Here is a 16,293-nt window from a genome sequence, read left to right as displayed (position 1 = left end):
ATTGTTTCAGCATTCAAATCTTCATTTTTATTAGTGAATTAATTTGCCTCATACAAAATTCTTGTGCTCCTTAATAAGACAATTTGAAAGACCGATGGCTAAAAAAGTGATTTTTTCATGGTTTTTGTTTTTAAGGAATGCTTTTTTTTATAAACTACGACATTGTAAAAATAATGTAATTTGTATCTAGTGCATTTTACTTCCCCTTTTACCATAAAAGAGATTTAAAGTATGCTGAGGTAACAGGTTTATATTACTAGAAGCTTCCCTAAAGGGAAAAGAAAGTTGCCTGTGTTGTTTTTTATTTGTTTGAGGGTTTTCCCCTGCGAATCAGCATGTTGGTTGATAGGTTTTAATATTCTTTTTTCTTTTTCATTCACAGTGTCTAAACATTTGTGTGTGATAAATAATGGTGGCTGCAGTCACTTGTGTCTCTTAGCTCCTGGCAAAACACACACTTGTGCCTGTCCCACTAATTTTTACCTTGCTGCAGATAACAAGACCTGCTTGTCAAACTGCACAGCCAGTCAGGTAAGTCAGTTGCCGTTTTACTGTATATTTGCAGCTTTACTTACAGCCAAATGTTAATACTAATGAAAGTGGTGCACACCTGAAGGAGTTCACCAAACCACAGCACAACTTTGAAGTAACATCAGCTATTCTTTGTGGAGATCAGTTATCTTAGGACATATGAAGAGAAGAATGATTTGTGTTTAAATATAAAATTTGAAAATAACATACCTGAGGTGCTATGAAAATATATTTGTGTATGAAGTTTAGAGCTTGTGTGACTCATTGTTTAACAAGAAGGAGGTAAACTACCATAATATCATGAGGGCAACATTTCAGAAAGAAAATATTTTTGTTTCCTCTGCAAAAGTTGTTGTGTATATATATATATATTTTTTAAAAAAAGCACAGTACATTCAGTTGCCTTCAGAAGAGTTATTGTGCCAAACTTAAAGACTAAATTCAGCCATTAAAGTGTTGAACCAAGGGATTTTAATCCTGCTTTAAGTGGAAAATTCAACACAACCTTAATTGTGGAGTCGCAAATAATAAGTCTGTAATAATATCTTGGATAACATATTTAGAGATGATATCTATATGATAAATAGTGGAACCGCATGACATCGTATTTATATCTTGCACTTTTTACCACCTCACCTGCACGAATCTCCAGAGGGACTTCTAACTTTTCAAACCTCTGAGCAGCTTTCAAACAGCTCCCATTTGTTTACATAACAATCTGCAATAATAAGAGTTTTTGAATATTTTCCTGTGTGACCCTAAGAGCATCCCAGTGCCAGAGGGCAAGCAGCTCACTGGCATCAAGTAATGAGTTTAGCTGGCCTGACCAATTCAGTGTACCCCACCTTACTATCGTTATAATCTGTATCTAGAAGGCGTTAGGTAATATGTCATTGGAAAACTAATAATTCACTGATCATTAGTAGTCTTGTGTCATGTATGTACGTGATATGTATTAAGAGTTATGGATATATGTTGCAATTATGACTAAAAAGTATTTAAACCAGGCACGTCAGGGGGATTTGGTTAACAGGTCTGTCCTAGACAAAGGAATATGATTGCTTCTCTGGCCAGCCCAGTCTTCAGGCAGGGACAATGAAGGTCCATTTACATATAAAGTAAACAAAGCTATCAAGCTAATAAGCGGAGGATGAGACAGCTTAGCATCTACACCCCAGCAGGGAAGAGAAACTTTTTTTGAACTATATACACAAGGATCTGAACCTCAAGTGATAAGCTGTTGAAGCAGCTGATGGTATACACTATTACTGTAATATAAACATCTATTGAGTGAGATGTTTTATGAAAGTCAGCGACACACTGGTGATTAATATCATTGTAAAATGTATGTATCAACACTATATAAGGAATTATTAGGAAAAATTAGTCTCCATAGTCTGTGTCCAAACAAAGGGAGAAACAGGTCTCTCCTAGGCTGGAGGGAATTTCACAGCTATTTACCTGTTTCCTATGCGAATTAAGCATGGTGGAATCAAAACAATGGAAGCCTCATTTACATATAGGGAGATGGGAAGCCCACAGGAAGGGAAAAACAGCATGAGGTCATCCTGCCTTTTGAAACAAGATAATTGAACTTTGGAAGATATAAGCAATGACAGAAGCCATATTTGGCATCCATCACTAGACAGACACAAGGGACCAGAGCTCTCCCAAACTGAGAAAGATAGGTCCTTAAAGCCAGGAAGAGTTGAATCTCTAGGAAATAAATATAGGAGAGAAACCTGCTTAGCCAAAGATCTTTCACCTTGAAAGAGAAGGAGAGCCAATGCCTTGTACTTCTGTGGAAGGTCCTGACTGAGGAAATGTCAGCAATAGCTTGGAAGAAGGAAGTTGGGTGAGAAGCCATCCTGAACAAAGCCTATACCTTGATAGATTAAGCCTTAGACTTTTAGATGCATGTTTCCCTTTGATTTACTTGTAACCTTTTCCAATTTTATTCACTTTACTTTGCATCATTTAATCTATGTCCTGTTAATAAAATTTGTTTTATTTTTACTATAAACCAACTCAATGCTCTATTTTCAGGAAGAGGAAGTGTATTTAACCAAGTTAAGTTAATAAGCTATTTTGTGCTTTTGTCTCTTTAAAGGAACAAGCAAACCTTATTATTTCTCTGAACTGTCCAGGGAAAGGCTGGGCATTGTAAGCACGTGGTTTTGGGAAAATTCAGGACTGGGAGTGTGTTGGGGTCACCTAGCTGGTTGTAATTAAGGCTGATGGAAGCCAAGGTGGGGCTGTAGGGCAGTAGACAGGCTGCTAGGGTCAGAGCTGCTGAACTAGGGGTGGCTGTATAGCACATAGACACTTGGATGTGACCTGCTCACTTGTTGCTGAATGTGAGCCTTCTGGGCTGGGAGCTATAGTAGCAAAGCATTGTGAGCCACTCAGGTTACAGGGTAAGAAGGGACACAAGACCCCACTGGATTGAACCCCAAACCATGATACCCCCTAGAATGTGAAATTTCTGCCTCAGATTATATTAACTGCAAATTGAAGAAATGTCAAATCCTGGACCAGTGATAAGTAAAAGCTCTAATATCTCTCGGATGTTGAGGGCTATTAAAAGGGAAAAAAATCTAGAAATTCCATTTTTCCCATGGGATATAGCACTTGTTTCCAGCTCTAGCTATTGTCAGATAATGGACTCTAAATCATAATAATGCGATAGAGAGAGAAGCAATTTTAAATGCATTTTACATATTTCTACAATGTATCAGTTATGATTTTTCATAACTTTCAGCATCCTTTCAGTCATCTTCCTGTATATGAAAGTTCATCAAAAGGGGCATATAGTGTTTCCCAAGCTGATGTCAGACTTACTATCTTCTATGATAAAACTTTAAAAAAATTATAGATTACTCTTTACAGTCATTGAAAATGAGTGTTGTGTTACAATGGTAATATTCACTATTTGCAGGTACCATACCTGCAAGGTACCCATGAACACTGGGTACAAAGTAATGAAGCACTATGATGTGTCCTAATTACTAGAAATAGTGCTTCTGGAATGTAGTCTTCTCAGGTGTGGTATCACAGCTATTCCTTTTTTCTGACTGTACCTCTGACAATGATCTGAATAAACATAACAGCAAATGCTACAGGAAAATATTAACAAAAGTTCGGTAGCAAATTGATCTAACTACCCATTACCAGCTGCAATGTTTGAAAACACTTAACTGGATCTAAAGCAGTTTGGTCCACCTCAAAGAATAATGTGTAATTTAATTTAACTATTTTTAATGTAGGATATGACCTTTTTAGTTGCATCTATATTACATTTTTATTAAATCACTCATTTAGAAAATGAGCCAAATTCAGGGAGAGACCTGGGCTTACGTACCTGCTGGAAAATCAGTATATAAGAGTACAGCACAGGATGGATGTTTTCTGTGTTCCTTAGAAGATTGGAGGTGAGAGGGAGGAACTGTGAAACAATATTTTGCCTATTTGGAAACACAAGTCCTTGATGATGGGATTGGTACCTTAATTCAGTTTCAAATTGGAGAGGAATATTTGGAGTTTGGTTTCAGACTTGCTCCATTGCAGAGTATACCAGCTTCATCATTTCAGTGTGTCAGGACAGTGGCACCTTCACTGTGAGGGACTTTGGTGGTGCTTCCTCCTGGGTAAGAAAGTATTCAAGCATATTTTCACTACTGGAGACTGGCTCAGCAACTGGCAAGTCACCGGCTAAGTGGGTTCCTTACTGGAAACTCAGGATCTCAGTGACACCTGATGTTTATAAAAGCCTTGGTTCTGCTCTTCTGTTGTTCTTATGTCTAAAGCATAAGGATAAGAAATGCAACTGAGAGTAGGTCTCAGTGTCATTGCAGAGGAGGAAGTAAAACATTGCCATAAGCAGATCAGAGACCTTGGTTGTGTTTTTTTCAAACCAAAGGTACCTCCAATCTTTCCAGTGACAACAATCTATAAGATCTACCACCCTTTCTTTGGAGTTGCCACAGGTTTCTCAGTGCCAACACACTTTTACTTTCTGTATGTGCTTCCACCTTACATTCTGTACTAGAGGGATCAAGTTGAGGGGCCCTTCCTCAGTCCTGGGAAATATAACTGCATTTCCTGATTGAATTTCACTTCTCAGGGCTTTTGGGTCAGCCTCTCTGCCATGTGGGTGGGCTTGCAGGCCTGGAATAGTTCTCCAGACAAAGGAGCTGTGGTTTCTTGTGGTCACATTCACCCTTATGCTGCATTAAGAACTTCATCTCCAGGGTCTCTCAGGATTCCTGGGTACTTTTACATAGAATCCTTTCATTGTCCTCCATCCTTTATGGATAACCTGGCCATATCAGCAGGAACGTTTCACAACTTCTTGGGTATCAGGAGACCATAAAAGTCCAGCTGAGAAGCCTGCTCCTTTAATTCACTTTCTGTTGCAGAGCCTCTCTCCTCATTCTTCACTCATGGTGAACCCGCTTCCCCACCTATGGAATCTGGAGGCAGTCCAGTGTGGTTGCTAGGGACTCAAGGACTAAGGTCTGCCTTTCAACTAAGGCCACCAGATTTTCTTCCTCCAGCAGTGGAACAAGTTGGCATTTCAATTTATCCAGACAATTTTGTTTTATAACATTATTTTTATTCATTTTTCTGCAGAAGCATCATATAATATTTTTTCCTCGTCCGCTGGATCGGGTATGTGTCAGTGTAGTGGTTTCAATCACCCAGATCAAGCACTTCAATGCCTCCCTCCAGGATTCCTCTGCCCCTTCTCAAAAATGGTAGAGTTGTCCCACAAACATCAGGCCAAATCTAAGTTTGTTCCACATGTGAGGCAACAGAGGGTGAATTATGCCTGTCAATTCACAGCCAGCTGACTCTCATGCTGCCAGGGTATGGAGCTCAGAGTTGGACCAGCATACCCAGTTCACACCCTGCCCTGAGGAGCAACCATGCCAGTGCAAAAAAGCCTATCAGGAGCTTCTGAGCCTTCTGGGGAAAGAGTCTAAGGACAAGGAAGATGCTATCCAGACAGCTCAGCGGGTAATTCCCACAATACACCCAGGCTGGATGGGGAAAATCCCTCCCCACCACACAAAAGGATCAAAAAGTCCTCCTCTCCCAGATACTGGAATGGGTCCTCATCTCTGAGGAAAGAAGACAGGCTGCTACACAGTTCCCCAGTTCCCCTTCCACACAGGATGATTTGAGATTTTTATGATGCTCTTGGGTAAGTCTTGCAAATCCCAGAGACTTCAAGTCCCAAAATGTCAAAAGAAAGCATCATCTTTTCAAGGCAGCAGTTAGTATCGTTAATGAACGTGTGGGGTTAAAATCAGAGGTTAAACCCCTTCTCTGCCTTCCCCCTCTTGGAGGGAGTGTTTCCTGGAGTTTTGTCTGCACAGAAGCTCTCACAGTGCTCTGTATCAAGCTCACAGCCCCTCCCACACCTTCTGCATGTCTGGGCATGCGGAGAAGTCTACCCCTGCTGTGAAGCTCTTATTAAGGGTGCAAAATAATTGGAATTGTGTCTGTCTGGCTTGCACCCAGGTATCTCCCTTTGCAATGAAAGGGATTTTAGATTAGGTAACAGTGGAATAGGATCTGTACCATCTGATCATCAATCGTAAACCCTTGCTCTGCCAAGGAAAGGGGCTCAGAATCTGAAAGGTAGGAAGGGTTTTTTCTCTCTTCATCCCTCCCCTGCTCCACAGGCAGGTTTCACATAAAGCAGAAGGAGCACTTCAGGATCTCTGAGACCAGAAATGAAACACATGAGGATTCCATTCCCTGTGAAGCTACACCATCATGAGATTACAGAGAGAAAAGTGAGAAATCCCTTCCCATGCTCAGTATGACTCCTGAATTACTGAGGAAAGCACAGAGAGGTACTAGGTTGCTCCTACAGTACGTACATGGGTGCTAGCTGGCCCAGGGTATCGGACAGGCAACCTTGCAGGATCCCACAGACATCTAGTAAGCTGAGATAGTAAATTGTCTCAACTCTCACTATAAAAGCCAGCATAGCAATGTGTTAGTCATTACCAACACCAAGGGTGTCCAAGAAGGGACTATAACCCTGGAGGACAAAATCTGGAACAAAGGCTTACATGGAAAGCTACATAAACTTTCCTCCAAGTCAACAAAAATATCAGCATGACCAAGACGAAATCAGTGTGTGTGTATGTTTGCTCACAATTCCAATACAAGACGCTTTCTTCTGCTCTGTGTCTGCAGCCATATCATGCTGAACGCACCAGAACTTGTCTGCTGTGGGAAGCTAAGCAGGGTTGGGATCCTGGTTAGTATTTGACTGGAAGACCACCTGGAAATGTTGGATGCTCCTCCATACCCAGAATTTTAAGAAAGGTCTGGTAATCACAGGACTTGCTCATGTTGCAAGTTAAGCACATATTCCCATGCACAGACAACATGCCAATTAGTACCCTGCTCAGAGAAACACATTCATTTATAACTGGGCAACTGCTGAAAGGAATTCATGCTCAGCATTTGGTCAAACATCAAGAACTTTCTGAACCCAATACAGAGAATGGTTGTCCCCCAGAATCAAAACAAACATAGCTCTGGTCATATTTTGCCACTATGGGAAAGATTTGCAAAGATCCAGAACTTCATTGTATTATTCATTTCCTAGCAGTTGTCATCTATAGCTAATTATCTCCAATTGCTAGGATTGCTGGTGCCAGGCATTGCCTTCATTGCCTGAGTGGGCTTCTCAAAATGCAGTGCAGAAATTCCTTCTGAGGTCATGGAACTATACTCCTGATGCAATGCAAAATTAGGTGTCATTCCCAGATCACATCCAAATGCTCCTTTGTGGACAGCTAAGTACTAGCAAAATGCTGATAGCCAACCCAGAACCAAACCTCAGCAGAAGGTGCAAAAAAACTACAAAGGGGGTAATTATGGTGCTCACAGGGAAGTCTCCTCCTACCTCCTGTTATAGATTTATTTAGGCATGAGGCATGAGTTTTTATATCCATTCCAAAATTCAGGGTCATACCAGAGGTTAAAGCTTTTAAACAGCAGTGGAAACAATATATTGGGCAGAGATGAATCTTCTGCCTTTCAAGAGAGTTCACATAAAAGTACAGAAAAGAGGGAAAGGAATGTCTTCTCCTGGCCCAGAGGGCACTTTGGACTTGACAGATAACCAAGTATTCCACATTGCACCTGCAGAAAACAACATACCTTTTGAATCAGGAACTCCTTCATCTTGAACATCTGTGGTTTACAGCACGGGCATTGGAAGAGAAGTGTAATTCAGCTGGAATTTTCCAAAAATTCCATAATTTTCCATTCTTGGATACATTTTGGTAACCAGACAGAACCCAACCAGGAAATCTCATTCATTGATTTGGTCAAGTAATGTTTCCAGTGCAAGCGGAAATCTTTCTGGGGCAAGGATTGCCTCTTTGTACAGTGCTCAGCGCAATGGGGCACTGACTGCTAGATGCTACTGCAATAACAAATATAATAATCAGAAAGTAATATCAGCTACATTAGAGTTTCTCCAGAATGGCTGATTGGAATCCTACAACTAAGCACCAGCAAAATGTAGGTAACAGCCCTAGTGCCATAGGTACACTGGATTCTCCATCTGAGTATAATCACATATCAAGATTAATCAGAATAATAGCTCATATAAAACTGTGGCTGAACTTTCTAGTAGCCCTTATCTCAGAAAGACCGATTTTAGAATTAGTTTATCTATGTGAGAACTAAGCTGTTACTGGTGTGAGAAAGAGGTTATTCTCATGGCTCCAGAAATCTTTCTGTTCAAGATAAGGTTACTCTTTTCAAAATTTCCGCAAAAGAACAAGATTTTCTCTCTGGTGTCGCCAACAATCTTGGGGAAATCTCAGGAAGTTTCAGTATCAGTATGTCTATGCCACCTATTAGAACTGAAACAGTGAACTGAGCTCAGTGAAAATATGCTTGGCAGCATTCTCGGCATGTCATCTATCTGTAGAGGGTCAATCTATCATTTCACACCTATTGATCATAAAGTTTCTAACATGCCTAATAAGAGTTTTTCCACCTATCAAGGAACTGATTCTTCCCTTTAGATCTCATCCTGATTCTTTCAGTGTTCATGGGCCCTCCCTTCAAACTTATGGTTATCTATTCTCGGTTGCACTTGTCTCTGAAAACTTCTGAATTGGTAGTGATAACCTCAGCAAGCAGGGTAGAAGAGAGATTCAAGCTCTGATGGCTGATCCTGTCTATACAGTTTTTTTTCCCGGACAACATATCCTTAAGAACACACCCAAAGGTCTGACCAAAGGTGGTTAGAGAATTCCATCTAAATGAACACATCGACTCACCTGTATTGTTCCCTAAGTCTCATGCTTCTATGACAGAGGCAGTTCTTCAAGGACTTTCAACCCTGTTCTAAAGTAGATGATGGTGATCTATCCAAGTGACCTGTTTCTCCAGTGTTTGTGTCCAAGTTCAGGTAGAGTGAACTGCAATAGTCCAACCTAGGAATGTTGAAAGTATAGATTACAATGACTAGGTCCTCAAATAAGAGGGAACAGGCAAAGCTGTATTGCCAAGCAAAGAGAAAAGAGGGAATTTTTTGCCAATAGATGATCTGTATGTCAAGTGTGAGATGTAATGGGATGGGGAGATTTTCATCCCAAGGTTTTTTAATGGTTTAAATTTAATTTTCCCAGGCCACTGATGACCAAAAGTTAAAATTGGTTGATAGTTTAAGCAAAATGAGTGGGTGACTCTAGATTTGTGGATTTTTTTCTTTTATGAGGAAATAGCCATTATCATCTCTATTTTCCACATTTCCAGGTGGAATTATTGCAATTAACTCTACCTGAGCTTGGCCATAAACACTGGAGAAAGATTGGAGCTGGTGGTATGGCTTGCAGCTGCACACCTTATGCTAGAGGCCAACGTGGGTATACTTCATCATCCACTTTAGAATAGAACTTGAAAGTCCTTTTCTACAAGGCCACTTAAGTGTTTGGGACCTGGCTACTTCACAGGACCAACCTTATCTTCAGCGATTCCCAGCTATCCTCCACAATAATAATTCAGCATTTATATCTCAGTTCTAACTACAGGTCACAAAGCATAATTGACAGCAATATCCTGCCTGTGGAAGTCCCTGGCAGAAAAAATTAGACTGATCTCTGATTTAATGGTATTCAGATTAGGATGAAAAACAAACCTTTTAAGAAAACTTCCTTAAGGATCAATGCTCTTTGAACAAAACAAACAAACAGAAAACGTACACTCAGTCACACTCCTCTCCCCTGATGGAATTTACAAAGTAAAACATGTTCTGTTTCTGGGCTTTTTTACTCCTTACTTTTGTGCAGCACGTAAATAACCAGGGATAAGCATAGATATAGAAAAACTAAAATAGATTACCAGTATTCTTAAACTACCCAGACTTTACCACTTGATGTTATTGGCAAAAAGAATTGGTGGTTTCAGATTAACTCCTAGAAGCATTCTTCTCTCAGCTATAGTGAAGGAACAGCAGAGCTTCTAATTGAGATTTGGGGCAATATTGGGCCTTATGAAGGAGCTTACTTAACAGATTTTTTGCCTTTTGAGGAATCAGGAGAATTAGGTTGTTGTTCCATTGATTTGATTCAACTTACATAAAAGTGATTGTATAAAAACAAAACTGTATATTCAGTTGAATTATTAAGCAACTTCAAAATATCTACTGTTACTCAGATTCATTCTGAAAGAATGCTGTTAAATATCTGCTTCAAGAGACCCAATAACAGTTCTTTAAGGAATGTAAATTTCTATTTTGAATTAAAATTGAAGGACCAAATCCTGAGCTGTTGTAAAATGGGATAGCTTTACTATCATTGGAGCTACACTGATTTACACCAGCTGAAGATCTAGGCTAACACTCCTCAAACAGTATCTTGTACAAAATCAACTGTAGATGCACATTAGGGAAACATTAGGTGTAAGTTTTGAGCTATGAGTCTAATTTCTCATAAATTATTTTGTTTGCATGAAAAATATTCATATTTTAAGGCTTTTTTCCCTCCATTTCTTACTACAGTTCCGTTGCAAAACTGATAAATGTATTCCATTCTGGTGGAAATGTGACACTGTAGATGACTGTGGGGATGGATCAGATGAACCTGAAGAATGTCGTAAGTACATTCTGTATTCTAAATCCAACTTCTTTTTCCATGATGTTCTTGTATAAGATACTGTAATGCAAAAGTTAGAAAGTTAAATAAGATGATCACTGCTAAGTGTCATTTGAAAGTCCTTAACAAACTGCAAGAATTTATAATACATATTTTCAAATCTTAAATTGCTCCAAAATCATAGTTTATCTTTTTCTTAGTTTCTTGAAAAACTGTGTTCAAGTTGGATTTTTAAAGCCGAATAGTGACATTTGTTCAACTTTTCTCTAAGTGACTCTTGCTACAATTCTGGATACATTTCGCATAGAGTATCCTGTTTTAACAAATAATGCAAAAGGATGTTTGGGGGATTAGAACTTACAATTCAGGTACAAATGATTCTGTGAGATGCATTATTTCTAATCATCTTATGTAACTGTGGCACACTGTGCTGGTAGTAGTGCAGAATCAGCAGATTTCTCCTTGATAGTCTCTCATACTTCATACAGTAGCCACTGTAATATTCCCCCTGTCAAGTTTTAGATAGCTTAAAGTCAATCATGATGATGTTCTCAGCATCCCAGAGAAAAGCTGTCATGGTTTTTCCATGACAGCGGAATGCAAGTTGTCTTAGGTATTGGAAAACGCTGTTTCTCCTGCATTGGTTTACTATATTTTAATGTCTAGAGGATGATGCTACCTTTCATCCTCAATCACTAACCACTTATGTGATTTACTGTATCTCCAAAAATCAAAAGATCATGAGTGCATTGTACCCATGGTTGCCAACTCTCCAGGATTGTCCTGGAGTCTCCAAGAATTAAAGATAAATGTTTAATTAAAGATTATGTCAAGTGATGAATCCTCCAGGAATACATCCAACCAAAACTGGCAACCCTAATTGTACCTTGAAATTTGTACTCACAACGAAAAATGTTCACCCCGCTGCATTTCTCTTTAATTCTAATTCACAGTCATTCCATTTTAATCTTGTGCACTAAAATTTGTAATCCACATCTTAACAAAGAAATATGTTGAATCAGAGTAACAATAAGCAATTCTCATATGCTTCTAAATCTTTTGTTATAATACCCTTTTCATTGTCACAAGTTCAACAATAGAAAAATACTTGATCTTTTCACTTTTGAGAAAAAGAAAAGGAGGACTTGTGGCACCTTAGAGACTAACAAATTTATTTGAGCATAAGCTTTCGTGAACTACAGCTCACTTCATCGGATGCTCACGAAAGCTTATGCTCAAGTAAATTTGTTAGTCTCTAGGGTGCCACAAGTCCTCCTTTTCTTTTTGCAGATACAGACTAACACGGCTGCTACTCTGAAACCTGTCACTTTTTATAAGTTACTTTACTTCATTTCTCTACCTAGAACTCTGCTCCTGACCAACTTGTCTGTTTACCACATGGACATTGTAGTAAATCACATGCAATAGTTTCATCCTCAGTAACATGTTAAACGTTACAATTTAAGCTTTACAATGTGCAAAGTGTGAACAAAACTAGAGGAGTTTCAGTACCCTTAATTTAAGAGCAAAGTTTCAAAAAATATTTTATTATACCCTGTTCCATTTACACTAATTGTTTATATAATACTAGATTGATTTTTAGTTTACTCTTGTTAAGATTATCATTAAAATATAATCTTAAATATTAATTAATCTTAAATTTCAGAAACTATTTTAAAAAATCATTTCACTGAATACAGTTTGTTCATTAATTAAAGTCCCCAAAAAGAAACATCTCAGGTAAAAGGTATCAAGGGGAAAAAGGAAAATAAAAATAAATTAGTGCATAATATTTTAAACATACAAAAGAATAATGACATAACAAAATAAAAAATACTGTACTCCTCTCTCCACATGAGGTAACTATATATAACATACTAGACAAAAGACACTATTTTATAGTGATATTAGGAAAAAAGAAGAGATTTTTGGGGGGAAATACTAATACTATCCCTGAAATTCTTAAAGCCAAAAAATTCTGTAAATGAACATTAAATGAACATTAAGATATATAAGACTATCCATTTAAACAATCCCATGATATTGTCACCCCAAAAAGAAGACTAATTTCCTCTTATTTGTTTAGTACCTCAAGCTAATAATAATAATAAAAAAATCATATAAAGCCATCAGAGTGAGTGATCATTTTGGGAAAATAATTGAGACTCAGGACCCTGGGTTATACTTGTGGTTCTGCCAGTTACTCTCAGGGAAGCCATTTAAATAGTCTGTAACTATTTCCCCATCTGTGAAATGGGAATCAATAAATATTGTTATATCATGGGTTAAGGAGGTTTTGATCACTTATGCCAAAGCCCACTGAAGTCAATGGGAGTCTTTCCCTTGTATTCAATGGGTTTCAGATAAAGGCCCGGATGTTTGTAAAGTGTTTTGAAATTCTTTATTGAAAGGTGCTATAGAAGGGATAAGTATTCGTCACTTGCCCCAACTGCCAGTGTGCATCTCCTTGGTCATCAGGCTTCATCTCTTTGTTCTCCTGCTACTCCTCTTTGCAATGTATTTTAAGAGGATAGGCCATAACTCTGTGTGCCACATATGATCAAGACCAAGAGTGAGGCTCCAGAAACTTTTTACCCCTTATCACCTCTCTTTATAGCTTGAAGCATTTTGTGTTGTCTACAGATTTATAAAAAATAGAGAGAAAATGGAAGTAAAGCAAAATAAATGGTTTGCATAACATACCTCATCTCAATACTTTGCAAAACTCAGTGAGGTAGGCTTCCCTTAACTGTGGGGACATCTACATTTCAAGCTGAAAATGTAATTCCCAGCTCAAGGATGACATACCTATGCTACCTCTGAATGAGCTAGCAGGCTAAAAATTGAAATGTAGTCACCGTGGTAGTAGTGGCAGGAAGGGCTACCCACCCAAGTATGTACCTAGCATCTTGAATGGGTACGTGCTTGAGCGGCTATGCTATATTGTTGCTACGCTATAATTTTTAGTGTGCTCAGTCAGAGCTAACACACTTATGTCTCCTTAAATTGGAAATTACAAGTTCACATTGAGAGGAAAGATGATTGTGGTACCTCAGTAACTCAGGTTACTCAGTGAACAGTCTCTCAAGGACATGACTGTGAGGTTCCTTTCCTCTTTTTTGCGCTTAATATGAAGGCTTCCTGCCTGTCACTCCCAATAGTCTGGTCTCTGTGGCAGCAAACACAGCTATTATATGTGAGATAGAGATGGCCTTGAATTTTCTGAGGACTAATATACCTTTGAAATCTTCAAAATAAAATAGTTCAGATCATGAACATTTCTATCATTTGGGTGTCCACTTTACACATAAACAGGAGAAGACAATTCCTGTTTTCCTGGGATGCCATGCTGGTTTGTGTTGAGTAGGATTCCCCAGGACATTCTTGGGAGGCATATGTCTGACAGCACAGTAAGTCTCAGTTGTAGACAATCTGAGCAACTGCTGGAGTATTATCACAACTCAGAGTTCTGGATCTTGGTCATTGGAAGCTGCTAGATTCCAAAAGATTTGTAGACAGGTGATGGAAATGATAGCCCTGAAAGAATCTGTATAAAGAACAGCATAGGCAACAACTGTCAGGACAGCTACCTTTGTCAGAAAACAACCAGTTTGAGTTTAGTGTTCTTGAATAGTGTCTACTTGTTGCAGATACAATACATGGCACAAACACTTCATACTCTTTGTGGCACATTTTGGGCTGAATGTTTATTCCTTGTTGGCCAGAAGGTCTGACCTTTGGCTTACCTTTGGGGGGGGAAAAGCTTGAAGAGAAAATGACACATCAGCAGGGTCTTTACCGTTCCATATTTTATGAAAATTATGATAACTGACTCATTTCTGATTTGAACAAAATCTTAATCTGATTTAGAACTGTTTGATTATACACTTTACAGAGAGAAGTGCAGGTCATTCCATTGTGGAACACAATATCGATGTTTTTGATTAGCTTGGAAATCTCCATGTTGGGAGAACTGGAGTATTGCCTTGTCATCTGTGGAGTGTCTCATCCATATATTAAAAAGTAGATCAATTTTTCTGACTCTCACATTATTGAGGATCAATTTGTGGATGTAAGGATTCAGTCTTAAAGCCTTCCAACACTGACAAAACACTAATATTTAAATTCTTAATGGGACTATTCAGTTTGCACCGAATGCATACCCTCATCTTGTATGGTAACACCCATTGTTTCATGTTCTCTATGTATATAAATCTCCCCACTGTATTTTCCACTGAATGCATCTGATGAAGTGAGCTGTAGCTCACGAAAGCTTACGCTCAAATAAATTTGTTAGTCTCTAAGTTGCCACAAGTACTCCTTTTCATTTTATTTCTATATCAGAATTAAAGAATGGGCACATTTTACCTACTTTAGCTGGGATAGTAACATTGGTTTTTCTTGCACAAGTCTTATCTCATTTCTGTTCTGGGCTAAGAGTTGAGAAAGCACTTGCAGATAAGGAAATTATTCTGTGATAAATTCACAGTAGGATTTGTTACAAATCTTTCTTGGGTTTGTTACAAATCTTTCTTGACCAATCTCTAGTTGGTCATATTTTCTTTCACCAGATTATATATTTATGTACCATTTCTTGGGCTTTGGTCAAACCCAGAACTCAAGGAATCTGAGATTTATATAATAATCCCTTCAATAGTAATAACTCCAGATTCTCTCATTGTCTAGAGAGGACAGGCATTAATCCTTTTAGCAAGATGTTTTGTCACAGCCATTTGGCAACTTGTCAGCACAGATGGTTTATCTACTGCATACACATTTATAGCTTCAGACAGATCTTGGTCTCCCAGGTGAATCCCTATTATAATTTAACCAGCTCTCTGAGGATTCCTCCAGCATCGGGGAATCCCCAGGCAGCTGATAGCTTGTATAACCTATTCTGTTTAGGAACCAGAGTTAGGGATACATGTTTAGTACACTTCAGTACTTTCTAACTTTTACTGAAAAAGAAAACAACTGACAGAGGCACTATGGACTGTTGTAACCTCCTCAATAGGAAGTTCCTGTCTCTTTCCACATCAGAATCAAACTTTCCCTTTCAAAGGTTTGCACAGGGACTTCCACATCTGCATCTCTGCTGTTTCTTATCTCAACCTGTCACCCTTACAAACTTGTCTTTCACCAATTTACTTTCTTCTTCAATCTTGTTTCCATATCAACTTCCCTTCTGCCTTCTGGAATCCCTTCCAAAATCATTGCTCTTGGTCTCCACCCTTTCTTTATTCAAATCCCCATTGAAAGCTGACTTCTTCCCTAAGACACATAAATGCTAATCACATCAGCCACAATATCAGAGGCTTGTTCACCTGCACATCTACCAATGTGATATATGCCATCATGTGCCAGCAATGCCCCTCTGCCATGTACATTGGTCAAACTGGACAGTCTCTACGTAAAAGAATAAATGGACACAAATCAGACGTCAAGAATTATAACATTCAAAAACCAGTTGGAGAACACTTCAATCTCTCTGGTCACTCGATTACAGACCTAAAAGTGGCAATACTTCAACAAAAAAACTTCAAAAACCAGACTCCAATGAGAGACTGCTGAATTGGAATTAATTTGCAAACTGGATACAATTAACTTAGGCTTGAATAGAGAC

General features: G+C 38.6%; 1 protein-coding gene across 1 annotated transcript in view; it reads left to right on the top strand.

Annotated features, from left to right (window-relative positions):
* The window catches only part of LRP1B (LDL receptor related protein 1B), a 1,293,242-nt gene that overhangs the window by 1,108,661 nt on the left and 168,288 nt on the right, over nt 1-16,293 (top strand). Inside the window, 2 exon segments of the mRNA XM_043525164.1 lie at nt 383-531; nt 10,577-10,670. Coding sequence (XP_043381099.1) covers nt 383-531; nt 10,577-10,670 — 243 coding nt within the window.

This window comes from Chelonia mydas, chromosome 11 (assembly GCF_015237465.2).
Source record: "Chelonia mydas isolate rCheMyd1 chromosome 11, rCheMyd1.pri.v2, whole genome shotgun sequence".
NCBI lineage: Eukaryota > Metazoa > Chordata > Testudines > Cheloniidae > Chelonia > Chelonia mydas.
This window is presented reverse-complemented; position numbering and strand designations above follow the sequence as displayed.